Source organism: Catharus ustulatus, chromosome 2, assembly GCF_009819885.2.
Source record: "Catharus ustulatus isolate bCatUst1 chromosome 2, bCatUst1.pri.v2, whole genome shotgun sequence".
Taxonomy (NCBI): domain Eukaryota; kingdom Metazoa; phylum Chordata; class Aves; order Passeriformes; family Turdidae; genus Catharus; species Catharus ustulatus.
In genome coordinates, this window is record NC_046222.1 from 74,314,797 (window position 1) to 74,336,078 (window position 21,282).

Sequence of the window (21,282 nt, forward strand, 5' to 3'; positions counted from 1 at the left end):
CTTTATACTGAACCAAGAGAAAAAGTAATTCCCTTCTCCAAACTACAGCTTTACAAGATGACGCTCTTTTCTCCCCCCAAAATAAAAATCGGCAACGTCAAACCTTTTATAACAAAGACACTCAGCGTAATTTGCTGCAGGCCTCATTCAAAGTCTACTGAAAACAAATTCATAGTTCATCTGTTCCAGTGTGGTCTGGATTAGACCCTATGGAATAAAGGTGAACCACTATCCCCTCCCTCACCATCTCAAAAAAAATAATTTAAAAAGTCACAAACAAACAAAAGAACAACCCAACTGAAGCTCTCCTGAAAATGTCCAAGCATTTTATAACATTTTCAGGTTATTTCAGCATAACATATACTTAACTAATAGCTATGGAAGCCATAAAGCAAATTTTCCTCCTCTTTCCCCCCCATCAGAACTCATCAAGATTAAAACCTACAGTGAGCAAACAGCTCGACACAAAAGTTAACACTAGACTGAATTCAGGAGTTCTAGTTCATTTAACTCAATTAAAACCCCAAGAATTCAATTCAGCCATATTAAAATAGTGTTTCAGAATGACAAGAGAAGTGTATGCTTTCATCTGTAGACACCATACTTCCAGAAGATAAACCTTTAAAACTAAGTTCACACTTCAGTTCCACTAAAACACCATTCAGAGAAGGAAGATGCAGAAGAGCTCCACTTACTCACACGAAAGTTATGCGTAGAGGCCACGCACGTATTCACAAACAGACAAATTATTCTTTGGGGCTCCTACTCTCAAGTCCTCCACTGATGCAATTTTTATTTGGGGGAAGGGAAACCAGACAGCGTCAGATACTCAAAACAACCAAGAATGATGTGCAACGAGTCTGTAGAAAATGCTACCGGGAAGATCCCAGGATCCCGCAAGACGCCCCAGTGGCACCTGAGCTCTCCCGGAGAAGGTCCCTGCACAGAGTGGCGGGCCGTGCTCATTAACGTGGCCTCTCCGGGGGCTGAGCGCGGGGCACAGCGAGCTGCACACGCACACACAGCGTCTCCCGCTCTCCCTGGGCTACAAAGGGAAGAGGAACGCGGTCGCTAGGGGGGGAAGCTGCATCCTCCGGAGGGAGATGGTCCTACCTCCCGGCCGAGGACGGCGAGGGGAGAACGGGAGAACGACGCAGCCCCTGGGAAGCCGGGGAAGAAAGGCGCTGAGAGGGCATCTCCCGGGATGCTCTCCCGGGACACGCCGGCACCGCGTTTCCCGCCCCTGCGGATCCCCATCTTCTGCAAGGGGAAGGTTTATTTCGAGGGGGCGAGAGGGTGAGGAAGGGTCGCGGTTACTCACATGGGCTCCAAGGTCTTGCTGAGCCAAGATTTCAGCGCCTCGAAGTTTTCTATGATCATTTTAACCACCATCCAGAGCGGCCCGGGCCCCCCGCCTCCCCGCCAGCAGCAACAGCAGCAGCAGCAGCCCCGGCGGCGGGGTCCGCGCCGCCCCGCCGGCCGGCAGCCCGGCTCCCGCCGCGCCTCCCCGCAGCCTCCGCCGCCCCCCGGTTCGGCAGAGGCCGCCGGGCAGGGGCCGGAGGCCCAGCAATACGGAGGGGGCGGAACCAGTCGAGCAGCGGCTGCTTCCCGCGGGCCTTGCTCTCGCCGCTCCTCTATGGGGGAAGGCGTCCCAAGCGCTGCGCGGGTCCCCCCCGCCGGAGGGCGGCGCGGCCGAGTGTGGCGGCGGCGCGGTCCGGGACGGGCGGCCCCCCCGCCGCCCTGAGCCGCAGCGCCCGACGGAGCGAGCGCCCGAACGAGCGGGTAAGATGGCGGCGCCCCGCTGTCGCGAGAGCCAAGAGTCTCGCGAGGACGGGCGGCGCGCGGGGGCTGCCGGGAGGCGGGGCCGCGCGGGTAGGCCGCGGTGCGGGGGCCGGGGGGGCATGTGGGGCGGCCCGGGAACCATTCGGGGAGCGCTGGGGCGCTGGTGCTGTGGCTGGATGGAGCGGTGCTCTAGGGGCAGAAGAAATACCACTGTGTATCCCGACTGGTGTTTGAAATGCGCATGTACTTGTTTGGTTTTCTGGAAACGCTGGTAGCCTTGCCTAATATGATAATAGAATTACAGAAAGGGTGAGGTTGGAAGGGACCATATTGGATCACCTGGCCCAGCCTCCCTGCTCTGGCAGGGACATCCTAGAACACATTGAACAGGTTTGCTTCCAGATCATTCTTGAATAACTCCTTCAAGAGACAATCTCTCTGGACAATCTGATCTGATGCACGGTCACTTGTTCAGTTAAGAAGTTCTTCCTCAGGTTCAGGTGGAACTTCCTATGTATCAGTTTCTGCCCATGGCCTCTTGTCCTACTGCTCATCACCACCAAACAGAGCCTGGCTCCGTGCTCTTGGCAACCTCCCTTCTGATACTTATTGATGAGATCCCCTCTCAGTTGTCTCTTCTTGAGGTTGAACAGGCCCAGCTCCCTTAGCCTTTCCTTGTAAGAGACATGTTCCAGCCCCTTCCTCATCTCCGTAGCATCTGGACCTGCTCCAGGAGCTTCATGCCTCTCTTGGACTGGGGAGTTCAGAACTGGACACAGCACTCCAGATGTGGCCTCACCAGGGCTGAGCAGAGGGGCAGAATCATCTCCCACAACCTACTGGCAATGCTTTTCCTGGTGCACCCCAGGATACCATTGGCCTTCTTGGCTACCATGGACAGCTTGTTGTCCATCAGGAACCCTAGGTCTTCCCCGGCAGAGCTGCATTCCAGCAGGTCACCCTCAATCTGTACTGGTGCTCAGGGTTATTCCCTGTTATAAGCCCATGACTGGACACAGTTGCTGCAGTCTCCAGCCTCCCACCAGAGAGCAGCCCCCCAATCTCCTGGGCTGCTGGGAGTTGCTGCAATAAGGAACCGCACCCTGGACAAGCAGGAAGGGAGGCACCACTGCTACTCCCTCGGCTCCCCAAACTCCCATAAATGTTTGCAACTGACAGGAAAAGGAAAAAACATCCAAATATATATATACCTTTTCGTGTTTATCAAGAAGTAGGACCAAAAAAACGTGTTTGAAAACATGGGAATTGCCAGCAAAGTTCCATGTACTCCTGATGCAGGGGGTCCCAGCTCCTCAGGGTGCACCCGGTGGGGGAGCCCAGCCCACACCACTGCTCAGACATCCCTATGGACAGCGGCAGTGGGAGCACATGGGACAGCACCCTGCACCCCTGTGCCTACCAGTGTGGCACCTTCCCACGGAAAGTTACATATGTGCTGCTTTCTGTGGTAGCCAAGCACTGAAAGAAAATATCCCCACTCAATGTCCCTCAGTCAGATTGATCTGTGCTTTGGAAAGATCAGCATCCTGCCTGAGCTCCCGAGCCAGGCATTCTGCAAAGGCTGTGCACAAAGTGTTTCATGGAAATCATTCACTCTGCCTTTCTCGGGTGACTCCTGAGCTGCCTGCCTGGTGTTCTCAGGGGGAGGGGAACTTCAGGTAATTCACTGCCACCAAGAGAGCTAAATGAGAGCTGGAGGAGGCTAAGGTTGCCTGCACACAATTATTTGTGACTTGATTATCATCCTTGAAAGTTTGTTGAAGACCAGACAGTGCGGCAAGCCAACTGAATAAGCTTCCAGCTTAGTAGGTACTTTGGTGTGGACTTCCCAATTACAAGATACACTTCGGTTTCCCTGCATGGTGGAGAATGAGCAGCATATCCTGTCAGTAGACAGAAAATCACCAGAGCCTGAAATTTTCTGTTCTATAAACAAATACGAAAAGTCCTTAACTCACAGTAACCAACTTGTACATTAACTTCCCATGAATACATAAAAAAAGGTCACTAACCTTGGGATTCCAATGGATCTCTGAAGGGACAGGCACAGAGAGTAGGCATGGTGATAAGAATCTTAATTTGGTTTTGGATCTGTCCCTCAATCCTTTGCAAAAGCCACTGTCTAGTCAAAATAGATTAGACAAGTACTGCAACCACCTTTGATCCTTGGATACACATCAGCCAGCATAAAAACACAGCTTCTAAGGCTTCCCCGCATAAATGTATGGATGTAATCACAGTAGCAACTTTTCTGATATTTCATTTTCTAAATTGCTTTTTCAGTCATTCAGAAACACAATGCTGTAAGTAAATTAAATTAGTGATCACACAGAGGTTTTCACAAGTATGTTTTATGCACTGGATAAGACTTGTCTGCATGTGGTTGTTTTTGAACATTTCTATGTTTATAGAAGTGTGCTGTTATCACATTTGGTGTTGATATTCAGAGTAACTGTAATAAATAAATAAATAAATAAATAAATGCTACTGGCATTCTCACTTCTAGAGTTTGTAGACTTGAAATCTTAAAAACCTTATAAATATTTACATTCCACATCCTCAGAAGTGACTCCAATGTTTTGTAGCATCTTTTGGGCAATATTAATTTCTTTTCACAGCTGGAATTACAAGAGTATAGAATAAAACTATTTATTAGATCAGAGGAAATAATTTCCTCTGAAATATAAAGTGTCTTCTATACATAAGGTGGTTCCTGTTTAAGATACAGTACCTTTAGGTTCATAATAACAGCTTTTAAAACACACACACACACACAAGAAAAGGAGTAGTTTTTACTTAACTCAAACTTCATTCACCTGTAAACCCAGTACATTAACTAAAACAAAAATCATAAAGATCATGTTTCATTTAAGGCAACATAATAATCTGTACAAAGGGTCAAAGTAATAATTAACTTCTACAATGTCATAATTCTGTAAGACAAATAAGTTTTTATTTCTCCTGTAGCTGTTCCATATAAAATTCACAAACTATTAATGGGAAAAAAACCCATACCCTAAATTTCATCCCTACCTGTACAAAAAAAGCCCTGAAGGGGATAAGAAGGAAAAAAAGAACACATTGAACAGCTGTCCTTAGGTTTCAACAATTTAGCACTATAATTTAAGAAATCAGTTGCAGCTGATTCATGACTGATACTCTGTATCATGTATATGACCTGTAGGTACCAAACATTTAATAGGAACTAAGTAACTAAATGATAATTTCAAAACTTTGAAAATTGGCAAATATATTCTGTGCGTTAATATAAATGCCGAATTTTAACATCAATAAACTCAAAATACAAATAAACTGTTGTGAAAATAAAATAATATAAATCTAATTCTCTTACTTATTAATGCATCCTAACAGCTCTTTTGGCTTATGAAACCTTTGTTAAGTTCTTCAGAGTAGTATAGACATTTTCACGTATAATAACTCCCAAAGTTCATAGGTTTGGTGTGCACTTAGTTTGCAGTAATCTTATCTCACACATTGTAGTGACCTTTGATGTCTAAAAACAATGGGTTGTATTTATTCACGTTTTTATTGGATCACCTACTAGCATGAGAGCTTAATGCGGCCAGTGAAGAAAGATCGATCCTTCCTGACATTTCTTGAGATTTTATTTTAGCTGACTCCTCTCCAAAGCCATTGAACTTGTACTCGTAAGCAATCTTTGTCAATGTGTAAAGCTGCAATTTTTAAGTGTTAAAGATTTTTCTTTGAAAGCTGACATTTTCTTAACTCTCCATAGATGTCTTTTAAACTCAGATTTGTCCCTTTTTTAAATACAAAAGGCAGCTGTAGAAGAGAATAACTTCTAGGCACATCATCCATATTTTTGCCAAACCTATACTGCCATTATTAGTCCCTGTTTCTGTCATGTAGAAAAAAAAGGTTAATTCTTCTTTCTTGTTTGTTTGTCTATGGTGTGGTTATTTTAGTTTGGCTTGGGTTTTTTGGTTTTTAATTGAGTTTAATTTTCTTTTGAAGACAAGACTGATCTGTGTCATTTAAAAATTCTTCAATCTATGCTTCTAACATTTCACCTTTTTATTTAGGAAAATGTGATTGCATTTGGAATTATATTTAAACATTCATCTCTGACTGGAGATTTTCTTCTAGTGTTAAATGTGATTCTGGTTTTGCATAGTGGGTATAACACACCAGACTTGGGGCTCATAGTGTCTCCCAGAAAAAGCATTTCAGCATTATAGACCTCAGATATATCAGACTGCATGACCTAGAGATCAAGGGTTCCATGTCCCTGCAGTTTATTGCAGTACCTAGCATCAACACACAGGCTAAAAAGCGAGTCTGCTGAAACTGGATGGCATCAAGATGGGCTGATGGAACTAAACCATTTTGTATATTGTTCAGATTTTTAGTTTGTACTGTCATTGAGTTTGGAGGCTTGCCATTGGTTGCTATCTAGATGTGTATCTTTACACGTACTGCCTTTATTCTATATAAAAGGGTCAAATGATATTCCTCCTGATGCTCCTCGTCTATAGCGAGTTTCATTTCAGGAGGTGTCAATATGAGTTTTGAAAATCATGTCACAGAATTGATCCAGACCTGAAGACTCCCTTCCATCCTTCACAAATAGCAAATGTTTATCAGTTCTTGATCATCTGAAAGCTGAGGCACTTTTGCCTTTCCCCATGAATACACCTACTGGTGCTTCCATAGGTATAACAAAGCAGGTCAGCTTTGTAATACTCTTACTTGCTTGTGGTCCAAAAAGATCAATGTTTATAGGAATGTGTCCTTTTTTACTATTGACTCGTGCAAAGTGAATTTAACCAAATAGAGCCATTGCTATGGAAAAAGCAGGGCCTGTAGAAGCTCTCAGAGCAGATGGTCTGTAAGTTGTGAATGTTTTCCTCTAACCTTGAAACAAAAAATTTAATTATTAAATAAGCTCTGGACATTAGTCAACTTCCTTGTTCATAATCTTTCTTTACAGCAGCCCTAAATTTTGGGATTACAGTAATTTCACGATTACAAGCTGCACCATTTTGACTTAAGTTTTGCTCCATACCCGGAAGTGCGGCTTGTATTTGGGAGCGGCTAATATATGAAAAAAAATTCAGAAATTTGCCAACTGGAAATGCGAACATGCAGCAGCCCCGAGCTGGGGCAGCTCCGCGGTGGGGGAGGGGGAGCCGAGCTGGGCCAGGGCAGCTCCGCGGTGGCAGTGGGGGGGCCGGGCCAAGCCCGCACAGCCCAGAGCCAGTAAACACCGTGTTCCCGCGATTCTGTTACTAATTGACCACTTTGTGAAAGTTGCACGGGGATCCTCGCTGCGAATGACAGAGCGGCTTATAATTGGGTGCGACTTGTGTATGAACAAAGAACAAAATGTTGCCGACACCTGGAGGATGCGGCTTATAGTCAGTGCAGCTTGTAATCGTGAAATTACTGTGTATATCTCTCTTGCTTTCTCTTGCTGCAGGAAGCAGATAGGTGACATAGCTGGAGAAAAGGGATCTACATGGCCCTGCTGAGCAGGGGAGGACTCCAGAAGTGCCTTCCAACCCAAACTACCCTACAATTCTATGAAAGGCTTTGTGCAGAGTGTCCCAAAGCCACAAGTGTTTGATGTATTCATAGCTGATGCTTGTAACACTTAGCTTGAGATTGCAGGTCATAGAATAGAGCATTGCTTTTTCAAACTGACCTAACAGTTGTTCAACGGGTTTTCTTGAAAGCCAAGGTTGCAACAAATTGCTACCATCAGAAGTCAAACCTAGAAATTCTGTGGGTTTAATTATTGTTTAAATACAGACACTAAAAGTGAGATATTTAGTTGATATTTAGCAGAACATATCGCACTTTTGAAGTCACACTGTATTGTATGTAAGTATGTATTGTATACCTCTAAATGGACTTGTGTTTTCAAAAGTAGGAAGTGTTTGTTTGTAAGTCAAGATGCTGGTATTTTAGAAACCTCATTAGTTTGTACTTATGCAGGGATAGCTTGTTGTGGACTTGCTCATTAGCTTGTACCAGCACAGGTGCAGGATTGCTCCACTTTGCCAATGGCAACAAAATAAAGCTTAGCCACTACTTATGCTTATGGGAAGGACAACTGAAAAAGGGACCGTGGTGTAATTAATACTCCTTCCTTTTCTTCACAAGTTGCAGAGTAGCAGGAAAGGAAAGGCATAGCTCATAACTCTGCCCCTGTGACACCAACCAGCAGAACTTCTTCTTCCAGAAATCTTCTTAATGAAGTCTCAAGCTACTATGTCATTCTGGTTTGCATGAGCACATGATTATGGGGCAGAGCCACACCTGAATTTATGCCTGCATGTGGGGAAAGAGGCTGCCCACATTCCCCAATTTCCTTGGGCAAACTGCTGTGAAGGAGGGGTTGAGGCTGGAGGCAACTGTGATGCTGCTGATGGTGCTGTGGTCTTGGGTGTCATGTTGTGAAGAACATATGTTGGTTTGGGACTTACTGCTAGGGAAGAGAGGCTGCCTCCCTAGTAATTAACTTGGTCCATCTCAGATGTTATTTTCCAAATCTTGTCTACAGTGTGTCTTGGACAGCACCTAATGTTCTGACTCAGGTTTGAGTCACACTACACAGTATGTGGACAGTTCCTGGAGTGGCAGATTTTTGCTTAGTGCTGTCTAGTGTGCTTTGCAATGTGGTATCCTTTCCATTTCAGATATTAATAATACAAAAATATAGGAAGAAACAAGCAGGATCTTTATTTTGTCCTTCCTGCTACCCCTCATGCCCAGCTCACCTTCGTATTAAATTGAGCAAGAGTAGAGGAAAATTGTTTTTCCAAGTTTTTGTGTAGGGTATACCACATTCGAGAGAAGGCATTCCCAAGTCACAGTATGAAACCTCATTGTCCCTGAGATGGCTCAGCTATCTAAGAGCATAGATTAAAGATTTATTACAGTAAAATAAATAATACTAAATGAGCGATAAAATTAATAATAAATGAAATAGGTAATAAATGAAAAAGTAATCTCAAGTGCCAGAATGTACTTTATCCATTTATTGTGAAACCACTAATTTATTTTTAATTATAAATAAATACATTTTCTTAGTTAAGACTGAAATAACCAGCCATTAAGACTGCTGAGAAGCCACATGTCTAATCCAGCAAGGATGGCTTCATCCTGCAGATGTAAGAGTTCTGTATAGAATGTAGCAGAACCAGTGCAAAGACTTTAAAGGATGCCTTCTGTCATATTTGAGGTGGAAGTTGTATTGTTCACACCACCTGTTCTTCTTCATACCAGACTACACATAATCATGTATGGTGATGCAATAAAGTCTTGGTTCTATGTGTTTTTCCTATAGAAATATACAAATAAATTGCTCCTGAGAGCTACTTTTTATTTCTGGTAATGTTGATTTTGGGGAGCTACTGGGTTTACAATTACACAGTTTAAAAGTATCTAATTTTAATTTTAATTTTAATTTTAAAAAGGTTATTTAAATCTTATTTGTGTACAATTTATTAGATAAAATATTATTTTAAAGATTTCAGATTGCCCACCATAGAGATCAGTAACTAACTCTTCTTAAAAATTACCTTCAGTATAGCAACTATTGAGAAAACTGCTGTTGTCCCTCGTGCAAGGCATTTTTATATTTTTTTCATTTTCAGATCTTGGAAAAAACTTTCAAGAAGCTTGGAAATAAAATACTTTTTAAATAATTTTAATTTCCATTTGAAGAAACTTTTAATTTTCCTCACTGAGGAAGCTGAAACAGTGCTTCACATTTTTGTTCTTTCTGTTTTGCACAGGCTTCAGCCCTGAACTAAATCCTGGTTAGGATTTGCCCAGATCAGTGTTGCTGCAGAGCCAGGAGAGGGAGCACAGACATTGCCGCTTCTTGGTCATGCTCTTAGAGGCAACTTGGATTGTTTCTAGAGGAAAATCACTTAACTTGTTTTAAGAGGCATTGTGGAATACTCTTTTTCTACTGTTTTTTTTTCCCTCCAAAGTTTTTGAATAATATTTAATTAGGGGAAATTAAAAATTGGATATTTTCATCCTATAAAGCAAAAAAAGGTCCTATAAAGCAAAAAAAAATTTTTAAACCTCAAAACATAAAAAAAAAACCCTGCAATTTTATGAGTAGCTGGTATAATATTTTAAAATTTTAGAAACTTTTAAAGAGTGTTTTTGCATTTTCTTCTGCAAGCACTGAGGAAGGTGAAGTTTACCAGAATCCAAATATAGGAGAAAGATTTGATTCACTGCAGTCTAATATTGGAAAGTGTCTTTCAGTATGTTTTAATAGTTTTGATCTAACTTAAGATCATATGTTTACTCAGTAATTTTCAGCTATTAAAAACATTATTTTGAAGATACAAAAGGTACATAAATTATCTCCAAGTTTTTAATAGCAATTGTTAGAACTTCCCATGTCTCACTTCTGTCATAATTTCCTCAATTTCTCAGTTATAATTTCTCATATCACTTAGACATTACTGACTTTAGAGTGAAAACCATACAAAAGTGCCTTGTTTCACCCTGATAATAATTTCTACTACTTAATAAATTGATAGAGAGTTGCACTGCTTTCTTGCAGCAGGACTTGGGTGAATAAAAGAAAAATGTATGGTCTGTGAGTTGGCTTTGTAGTACTGATAAAATATTCACTCATGTCTTTGGTTTGAGATCTGTGTCCAAAGAGCATTGAAAGCATTACAAAGATGACAGCTTACAAGTCAGGCAATGCTCACTCAAGTGAAGGCTGCCATTTGTCCTGATGGCCAGCTCTGTCATTCAGGGCTGCAGACGCTCTATGCCAGGTGCTCAGGGAGCAGGAGGCTGGCTTCTCACTCAAACTGCATGTGAGGCAACATGTCAGGTCGGTTCGTAGCTCTATGTGTTTCCCCATGGCTCCTTGTGTCAACAGATAAAACCTTATCACGTCATATCTGTGTATTGAGGACTCAGGAGAGGTGATGGTAGGTGTAATAGTACAAATGATAATCATCTGGCCACACTGATCACAAAATTATGGAGTTTAAAGTTTGCAGTGTAATGAGAATAAAGGTCAGTGAAGTCACTACCCTGGACTAGAAGAAAGCAAGCCTTAAGTTGCTGAGGGAGCCAGTTTTGAGCTTTTAGTGAGAGCCAGTTGATTTTGAAGAACCACCTTCTGCAAGCCCAGGAGCAGGCAATGCCATGGTATTGTAAGTCAAGTAGTAGCACAGTAGACCATTTTAGCTGAACTGGGAACTCCTTTTGCCACTTGGATGGAAGAAGAAATTATATTTTTTCTGGAAGCAGGGTGAGGCTTTGCAAAAAGATCACAGAGCAGTAATTCTCATGTATAGGGAGAAAACATAAAAAGGTAAAAAGTTGAAATTGATCAGTGCTGTGTCAAGACAATAAAAAGGGCTTTTTAAAATTATGATCATAGCAAGAAGAGCTTTAATGAGAATACTGATCCAATACCTGATGAAGCTGGTCACCTGACAAATGGTGATGAAGAAAAGGCAGAGGCATTGAATGCTTTTTCTGAGTCAGACTTTAGTATTCCTGATAAGCCTTGAGGTGCTGAGTCACTGAGTCACAGGGCTGCAGGAACAGTGGTTCTCTAATTTGTGGAATTTTAAGGGACCAGCTTTGTCAGCAGAGTGTTCACAAGTCCATGGGGCCTGATGGGATTCATCCCAGAGTTCTGAAGGTGCTGGTGGGTGTTACGGCAGGACTTCTCTTGGCCATCTACCAGAGGTCTTAGATGTCTGGAAACTGGCCAGTGTTATTCCCATCCATAAAAAGAGCAAGGGAAGACCCAGGAAATTAGAGACATTTTATTCTACCCTCAGTTTCTGTAAAAAACACTGTAGAAGATTATACCAGGTACTACCGAAAGGTATTTAAAGAATAATGTAATCATCAGTCACAATCATGGGCTCACAAATAGAAATTCCTATTTAACTAAGGTCATCCACCTCACAGATGAAGAAAATTAAGTGGATGTAGAGTTCTGGGTTTTAGTAAGGCTTTGGATACTGTCCCTCACAGCATCCTTCTGGACAAGTTGTGCAGTTGTGGGATGAGCAGGACATGGTGCACTGTGTGAAGAACTTTCTGAATGACAGGGCTCAAAGTGTTGTATTGAATGGGTGGCATAGCAATACAAAGGAAATGAAGGTTTCCCATTTTTAACACCTTTTCCACAGTAGGTTTACATTTTCTTCTGCAGCCTCCTTGGAAGTTAAAGCTTATCATAATGGATGAAGCTTATCAGAATTGACGAATCACAGTGGATAAAGGGCAGGCAGTTATGTTAAATGCTGGTACAACAAGAACACAGAATTTTCCAGAAACTAATCTGAAACTGGACTACTTTCTAGAATGATCAATAAGTATAAAAGGATTTTCTACCTGTCCTTTGTGCAAAGTTCTGAAGGATTTTCAGATATATTTTTATATAAAAGATGCAGCACTTCTGAGATAATAAAACTAGTTTTGTATGGAGTTTTTTGTTGGGTTTTTTTGGTTTTTTTGTTGTTGCTTTTTTTGGGTTTTTTTTTTCCCTTTAGGGAAGGTGGAAGATGACAATCACTCTTTATAGTTTCATAAAAAAAACTCCAACCTGGTCCACAATATTTTTTTCCCCTGCATCTAACTTCTGGTTCTTAGCTAAATGTCTTTTTTTTCTTACCTTTCTCATATTGCAACATCGACCTATCGTGTATATCTGTCATGTAGTATGATAGAAAAACACCTCTCCCATAAACTCTCCTCTTTTCCCGCTAGAGGGAGGGCTCTCCCAAAATACTCACGGGAGACCGTTCCACTGACTGAGACTCCTCTACTCTAAATAAATCCTTTAGGAATGTTCTCGTCTAATGGTAAAGAATGCTCGCAATGAAATTATATTTAACGAAATGTAATAAAATTTAATGAAATGAAATTTCTGTCAGGTTTTGGAAAAAAAAAAAGGAAGTGGATATTGGTATTGGTATTCGCTCTTCTTCCCTTTTTTTGGGTAGTTTGGTTTTTTGGTTTTTTTTGGTTGGTTGGTTGTTTTGTTGTGTTTTTTTAATTATGTAGGTATGTATTTGCTGGGGTTTAATTAAATAAAACCAAAATGATCCTATGCTCATTCTGAGGAGTGAAGCTAACAGAATTTTAGATATATAATTATTGGAAATGTAGGAATAAACATAATTTGTACACAAGTGTTTGTATCTTCATTGTCAGCCATATTAATATGTCCACAAAATTGTTGGCTCAATAAACCTTTACTGTGTTACTAATCTGAAGCCAAGCACTTGCACCAGCACTCAGTAAATATGTTGTTCAACTAAAAATAGAAATTACTGTCACCAGCAAAGGATATCCATGAGGGAATGATATATGCTATAAATATACTAAGATACATGTGGATTAGTTTAATCTAGTGAGGTATATGTAAACAAACCAGTGGACAGAGCTTTGAATGGAGGAAGTAGGGTGAAAGGAAAAGGAAGTTCAAGGGAAACTGCTAGATAAACTCCTTAATATTATGCCTTGATTAAAAACAAAGAAGCAACAAAAAAAGTTTCTTGTTTGTTGAGCAACAGTTACATTAAGAACTTGTACACAACTGTCCCTATGTAAGTCAATCAATTTTAGGAAGAATTTGAAGAGTAACAGGATTTTTTCTATATTTATCTTACATCTACAAATATCAACTTGAGGTTTCAAGTATTTAAATATTCCATCTGAGACACTTGAAAAGGGACAGATATTCAGGGTGTGATTGCTTAGTTTTCTAAATGTGGCATTTTACCTAAACCAGGCACATTTATAATTCAGGTGAGGTTCCTAAAAACCCATTCAAAATAACTGATGGCATTTTAAAATTTAGGCCATGGAGTTAGAGATGTGAGAGCATTTTATAAAGAATAACTTATTTGTTTCCTATATCCTTTTTATGTTTCCATGTTGATCTGTAATTAGGAAATCATGGCTAGAAATCACTTTGATATTCATGGTGAGGAACACAATCAGTGCCGGTAGGTCAGGGTGCAGCTGCAGTTCGAGGTGCAGGTTGAGCTCTGGGTGTTGGAGCCCATCCAAGAGGCTGTGAACTGCTGACCCTTTGCAGGACAGAGGGCACAGGGACCTATGACCCAGCCAGGTGACCGGGCACTCAGGGACACAGCAGGAGCCGAGGACTCAGCTGGAAGACCCCAGACTTCACCATGCACAGACTGTGAGGGCGTGAAAGCCCAGGGAATCCTTTGTTCAGGGTCTGTCCTCAAAGGCACCAGCTTGGGCTGTTATTCTGTGGTTGCACCATGATTAAATTATTTGAAGGTTCCAGATGTCTGAGATTCTACTGTGTAAATCCGAGGGTTGAGCCAGTATGAAAACCTGGTCTGACTGTGAGAGTGGGGTGTGAAGGACATCACAATGGGCACTTGTCATCTCCCTGACACTGCCCACAGGCAGTGACAGTCTCAGGTGGTGAGAATGTGACAGCCAGAGCGGCTCCTGGATGGTCAGACAGGGAAGTGTCCTTAATGTTCAAATAGTTTTGGCAAAACTCACACATAAAATTATATCAGAAGTTTAAAAAATATTGATAATAATGCAGTAACAACGAGACATCTACAGAAATAATTCCTTTAAATTTATTTGCAATGAAACACAGACACAGGCACACAGGAAGGGGTATCTTTGAGCTCCAGATTCTGACTCCTGTCAACATTTATTACAATCTTGCTGTTTTAAAAAAAAGTGTTCCTCACTATTTATTCAAGAGGGTATTGAAAGCCCGTGGATAGATACCATGTCAAATTAGGAGAAAGTGAGAGGAAGACCCAGCTCTGCTGACTAAGGAGATCTCAGCTAAGCCATGCGAGGAAAATACAGGCTGGCTTTGAAGTCCAGCCAGATTTAAGTGGGTTAAATTAATTCATGGCCCCATTAAAGTCATTTTTTATATGGAGTCAGTGGGCAGTTTCAGCTAAGAACATGAAATTACTTTGGGAGAGATAATCTAACTTTTCTTTGGCAAAAGTAAAGAAGTTAATAAACTATAACTTAGGCGGAGTATAATTAATCTCCCCACACATACACACACATGCAAACTATTTTAATAAGTGAAATTAAAGAAGTAACACCTTAGCATTAAAAAAAAACGCTGCAGACCTTTTCTATTGATTTTCTCAAGGTTATAGCCCAAGATTACAGTAATTTCACGAATACAAGCCGCACCAATTTGACCAAAAGTTTGGTGGAAACCCGGAAGTGCGGCTAATATTCGAGGGCGGCTAATACATGGACAATATTCTAAAAGCTGCCAACACGGAAGTGAGAGCCCGCGGCAGCCCCAAGCCAAGCTGGAGCCCGGCCGGCCCCAGCTGAGGTGGGAAAACCTGGCAGAGGCGGGACCAGCAGTGTGGGGGGCGGGCGGCAGAGCCTGAGCCAGCAGGGCGGGGCAGGGAGGGTGGCAGAGCCCGGGCCAGCAGGGCGGGGGAGCCCGGGAGAACTGGGGCTAGCAGGGCAGGGGAGCATGGCAGAAGCAGGAAGGCCGGCGGGTGGGGCTGCCTGGCAGCGGGGGAAGCCCAGCAGAATCGGGGCCAGCAGCGTGGGGGTGCCCGGCGGTGCGGGGGCCTACAGTGCCGGCCAGGGCGAGCAAGCGCAGCAGCAGGGCGGCCGGCGTGCCTCGCAGCGGTGGCTGGCCCGCCGGCAGGACGCGCAAACTCGGCAGCGAGGCGGTGCTGACGGGAGAGGGGGGCCAGTGAGCCCGGCGGCGGCTGCAGCACCACCCGGCCGGCCCCGTCGGCAACCATGAGCGGGCCGAGCCTTCCTGGCCCCGCCCCGAGCCAGTAAATCCCGCTCTGCCGCGATCCTGTTACTAATTGGCCAATTTGTGAAAGCTGCGCACGGATTCTCGCTACGAACGAAAGTGCGGCTAATATTCGGGGTGCGGCTTATCTATTGACAAAGACAGCAACATTGTCGAGGCACCGGGGGTGCGGCTTATAGTCCGTGCGGCTTGTATTCGTGAAACTACTGTATTTGGGCTATATATAGCTCAATATCTGTGTAGCCAAAATAATCCAATATACTGGATAATTTTTCTACTACAGGATAATGAACAGGAAGAAAAGACAAAGGACTTTCATATTAGACAATAAAAAAGTTGTTGGCCAGATATACTGTCTATACTTGGCCTTTTTACACTGTAATTCTGGCATCTTCTTGTTGGTAGAGGTCATATTTCTCTGTTATTTATTAATCTTCAAATGAATGTTTATGTTTGTGCAAATACATAGAAAGTAGCTGTGTTCATACCTAAACATTATACCAAAAATTAGCTACTGATACTTTGAGACATGCACAAAGCAGTAAAGCACAAGGCCACTGAGGAGGCAGAGAGACAGGGTGTTGTATGCAGAGCCGGATGAGGAAGGGTTATTTGGTTCATAACATTGCAAGCACTTCCATGAATATCAGTAGTACAACATATAATAAAATTATCCATCTGCATCTCCTACTGCCTGCTTTACAGATAGGTTCTGTCAGGGAGCAGCAATCCTGGGATACTCTACAAGGCCAGTGGTGCTGGCAGCTGGGAGGGATGGAGGGGCTGGCAGGACAGCAATTCCCATCACCCAAACAAGGGAAAAAGTGGAGAGGTGAGGATGGGGACCAGGTCAGCCAGCCATCCAGGCAACTAGACATGTCCATGGGAATGAAGCAGGTCTGGGGTCAAGGGAAGTCAGATCAGTTTGAGAAGGTTGTGTCTGTGACAAGCTAGCAAAGTGAGCCACCATCCAGTGATCTCAGGCAAGCCTGTAGTGGTGAGGCAAATCCAAGGTCATAGTTCTGGGATAATGGACAAGTGGATCAGAAAAGGATTCTTGCAACCATTCAAAATAATGAAATACTGCATGAGGTTTTTTTTGTTTTGCTTTAGTCAGCATTTCATCTCAAATATTAAAACACTGTTGTTGCCAGTAACATGGCCAAATGCTACGTTGCTGTTTTTCTACTTGACTGCTCCTATTTTTTGAAATACCTACAAATTGCAGCTGATGCTCAGAAGTCAGAATGTCAATGCCTAGCCAAAGATTGTAGTAGAAAGGTTTAAATGCTAAACAGAAAATAGCAATATTAGGCCCATTTTCTGGGTGAGAAGGAGCATTTGGCCAAAGCCACACGAGAAGACCTAAACTCTGTTTCACAATTTCTGTGCAAGACAAGTCTTCTCTCTGTCATTTGGCTGATGAATGGTCCAGGTTCCCCAGTTGTGACTAGCAGTTCGCTCGTATTCCTAGCTGGAAGTGGCCATGACACAGAACTGGAGTCAGTAGTAGGGGATTTCTCTTCTCTGACCACGATGGGTGAACCATTTTCACTACTTGAGCAGTGTGTGACCACAATGACAATGTTTGCATTATCAAACCCAGGAATATTTTCATATTTCTCACAGAAGATGCACAGCCAGGTACAAGGCACAGGCAGATTGCGGCATCAATTTCTTATTCATTTGTGAGGGAAAGAAAGGGGTACTGAGACTAGACAAAAACCAGAGACCCACAGTGCCTCCCTGTCTGTTCTGTCTGGGGTTCAAGACTGCACAGCATGACCCCCGCAGGTCAGGCTAGACATAGACACAAAGACTTACATGGCTATTTAAATCTTGTCCTAAGCAGAAACTTTTTGATTTGAGGCTTTTCCTGCTACCACTTAATCCTCAAGTCCCTTGTTTATTCCTATGTTTAGCCCCTTCCTGCTGCACACACTGATTGGTGGGCTACACAGAGGATTTATGATGCCCCATCCCCAGAGGAGTTCAAAGCCAGGCTTGATGGGGCTTTAAGCAACATGATCAGTGAAAGGCGCCCCTGCCCACAGCAGGGGGAGTTGATCCAGATGGTCTTTAAAGGTTCCTTCCAACTCAAAACATACTGCATTCAGTGTTGGACTCCCTGGTACAGGAAATTGAGATGAGTTCAGTGGAAAACCATCAGAGTGGTTGGGGCCTGTGAGAAGATGCTATGGACAAGAACTTGTTCAGTCTGAAGAAGATTTGGGGACAGCTAATAGAAGCCCTCACCTAACAGTGCCTGTGGGGAGATGAGCAAGGAGATGAGACCTTGTTCTTCCCAGTGGTGCATGGTGAGATGAGGTGACAAGCACAAAGTGAGACTGTACATAAAAAAGAATTTTTTCCACACAAGGACAGTTAGGCAGGGAAGCAGGCTGTCCAGGGAGGTTTTGACATCTCTGGCCTTGAAGGTGGTGAAGCGTTGACTGGACACAACACTGAGCAATCTGGTCTGACTTCAGTGAGCAGAAGGTTGGACTGGAGAGTTATTGAGGTCATTTGCAGCTTGGATTATGCTGTGTGTTTATGATCTGTGTCTCTGTTAGTCACCTTGGTCTCCCTTTATAATTAAAAACATTTCTAGGAAATGATTACTTGGACCTATTTATTATGAGTGTTTATTTTAACTGAGAGGAATGGTGCTATACAACTGTTTCTTCACTATGAAGACTGTTCAGACAGTGAACTCAGATCTAATTACCAAGATGTTAAGTATCCAAAACTAGGTCAGGTGGATCCCATCTGGGTGTATGTACTCCTTGAAGAGCACAGTTAGATTCGATGGAGGGAAGGATGGAGTTATTTCTGTACAGCATTAGAGCAGTTAAAACACTTTCTCCAAAAGAAACCTATCTGAAGTCTGGGTTGCATTCCTCAAATCCTTATATTTTGATCCAAGACCCCTTTGATACTAAACTGAGAAATGTGTAGAGCATGGAATTATCCATCTCTCTGTTAATTCTGTCTGAATTTTTCCCCTTTTCCTTCTCTGGCCCCTTACACCTTGCACAAGGCTGTGTTCTCTGCCCCTCTCTTCCATGGATGCATGGCTTTTTCCAGAGCCAAACACAGGCCAGCTCTGTTCCTCAGGGAATGGTAGGGCTCTGCTAAACCTAGCTTCTGTTGGCACCAGAAAAATTATAAATAGCTGATTTAGATGCTTCTGCTGGGACTTTGATTTATGGCAAAGGGACACAGTCTGATTTTTAAATTAAATTATTTAGAAATAACTTTCTTAATGTAATTTGTCAATGGGCTAAAGAAATAACATTCATGCTACCACAGCAACTTGTCCTTTTTATCACTGGGATAGTAACTCAGCATGAACTCTTTAATACATTTTGTGGCTTTATATATAGACATAAAAAGCAGTGGCGTGTTTATTTATGTTACTAATAATGTGTTGGCAACAAAAAATATAATTAAGTGCATCAATAAATTATCATAGGGATAATATTGATGATTTTTCCCCTGAAAACTTGATTCAGGTTATTTGTACGAAAAAGATCAGTAATCTTCCATCCATTTCAGTGTATGGATCTACTATACAGGAGAAAAATATCCCAAAGTTATCTTGCCGGAAGTACCCTTGCCATCCTTGCCTATTTTTATTCCAAAGAGTCCGTAATTCAATGGAGTGTCAATACCACTCTGATTTCTAGACTTCTCAAAACCATGCCTTTAGCTCAATAAACCCGTGGTTTTTCATGCCTTCTTAATGTTCTGTGCTTCATGACCTTTGATTTTTCATGTATATTCATTACACCAAGGCACTTCATATTACTTTTCTTCTATAGCTTTGTATGTTATTACCATTTTCCTTTGTGATCCAAGCAACATCATCTTTGCTCATAATAATTCAAAGCAAAAATGTGATACTACATTTGAAAATGTATACCTTCCTGACACAACTCTTCCTTCTATGTGGTATATTTTGTCTTCAAATGTTAGCACTCTGAGGCACATGTGTGACTGAGCCTTGGGAATGTGCACTTCCTTTTGAAGTTTGTTTGCATTGCTAATTCACAACAGGGTGCAAGTCAGGATTCCTGAGCACAGAAATAAGGACTGGCTACCATTCTTTTATTGTGGCATCTCACTCACAGGCATGTACATTTTGTTTTCATAATTATTGCAAACTGTAGACTTCACAGATATTGATAGATTTATTTTCTACTAGTCTATTATAGAAAACTCTAACTTAATCTAATATTTTTTATTATTGTTACTTGACAACATTAATGCTGTTGCAAGGTCCTCATTGGAACATCTGCTGTACACAGGAAACTTTCTTTGCTAAAATGTTTCAGTTATTTGCTTGAAGGCCACTGCAAGAGAGTCACATTTTCTCTTTAGGAACTATAGTTATCACTCAGTGAAATTAATTACCATTATGTCACCAGAATTTTTCTTTCAAATATTGCTTCTTGACCATGATTGGCCTAGGACAGATCTTGCTAGCCTGAGTTTACTTTTTTCATGCTGGTGTTGTCATGGTTATCCACTCAGGATTAAAAGATTTCTCTTCCTCCTTTTTCTTTTTCTTACAACTGTGGTAGGTTAAATAACTGAATGTATTTCCAGTAGACATTTGCTGAAAAAAAAGTCAAGACTTACAGGTCAGTGTTCTGTTGTCTTTATTAATGATTTTTACTGATTTTCAGTCCAGTTACTTATTTTGAGCAGCCTCTAGATATGAAGCCTGCAGTTTCTCTTTCCATTAAATTGAACCTGTCAGTACTTTTTTGTGAATATATGCTGAACAATCACCTACCTGAATGGCAGAAATTAAATTAAATTACATTAAAATGTGCTTTCATACAAGTCTTCTATGTTTTTCATTAAAGGCCTGATTATTAAAACTGTTATTCATGTCTATTTATTAAAGAAGGTATTGCTCAAATGTGCAAGCAATTATGCCTATACATCATACATGAAAAATATGCTATGGTAAAATAGAAATTGACCCTTGATTAAGACACTGTTACTTGAATGCCTGTGACTATTTCAGAGAGAAAAGATGTTTAGAAATACAGATTTCAGCCTTGCTAAAGACTTGATGAACAGTAAGCTGGAGTAATTAGCTAGGGGTTTTTTGTGTGTCCATGAAGAACGAAAAACCCCATACTAGATTCTTGCTCATTTCATTTTTTAGAAAAACAAATGCTGGTGACTGTCTTTGCCACTTATTATTCCATTTTGTGTTTTGATGAGTCTAAATAAAAAAAAAAATAAATATATACATATAATGGTTATATGAGTATACATACATTTTACGCCCTATTTGTAATGCCTTTCTACATTGCTAGGTATTACTCTTTTTGTACTTATGTTACTGGTGTCAGTACAGTAATATGCATTTTGAGTATTATATAATATTTCAAATGGAATTCGGAGTCTCAAAATCCATATAAAGTCCTTTGTACAGCCTGAAAATGAGGATGGAAAAAATGACAATCAAGATTTCTGTAGTTCTTATTACATGAAATATCTTCATTAGTCAGATTGACCACAGTATAACCTATAAGGAAGTTTTCAATATAATAAATATAAATTATATAACACATATAAATTAGATATTTATATGCTTTGGGAAGAATAATCTCTGATTCAGTTCTGCTTATTTCACTGGCATGGGATGAATT

General features: G+C 41.7%; 1 protein-coding gene across 3 annotated transcripts in view; it reads right to left on the minus strand.

The window, feature by feature from the left end:
- The window catches only part of RBM26 (RNA binding motif protein 26), a 50,924-nt gene extending 49,239 nt beyond the window's left edge, over window positions 1-1,685 (minus strand). For all 3 annotated transcript variants that reach the window (XM_033051409.2, XM_033051410.2, XM_033051408.2), the window contains exon 1: window positions 1,322-1,685. In XM_033051409.2, the coding sequence (XP_032907300.1) occupies window positions 1,322-1,392 (71 nt within the window). In that variant the 5' untranslated portion in view covers window positions 1,393-1,685. The remainder of the gene's footprint in view (window positions 1-1,321) is intronic.
- Window positions 1,686-21,282: the final 19,597 nt, after the last annotated feature.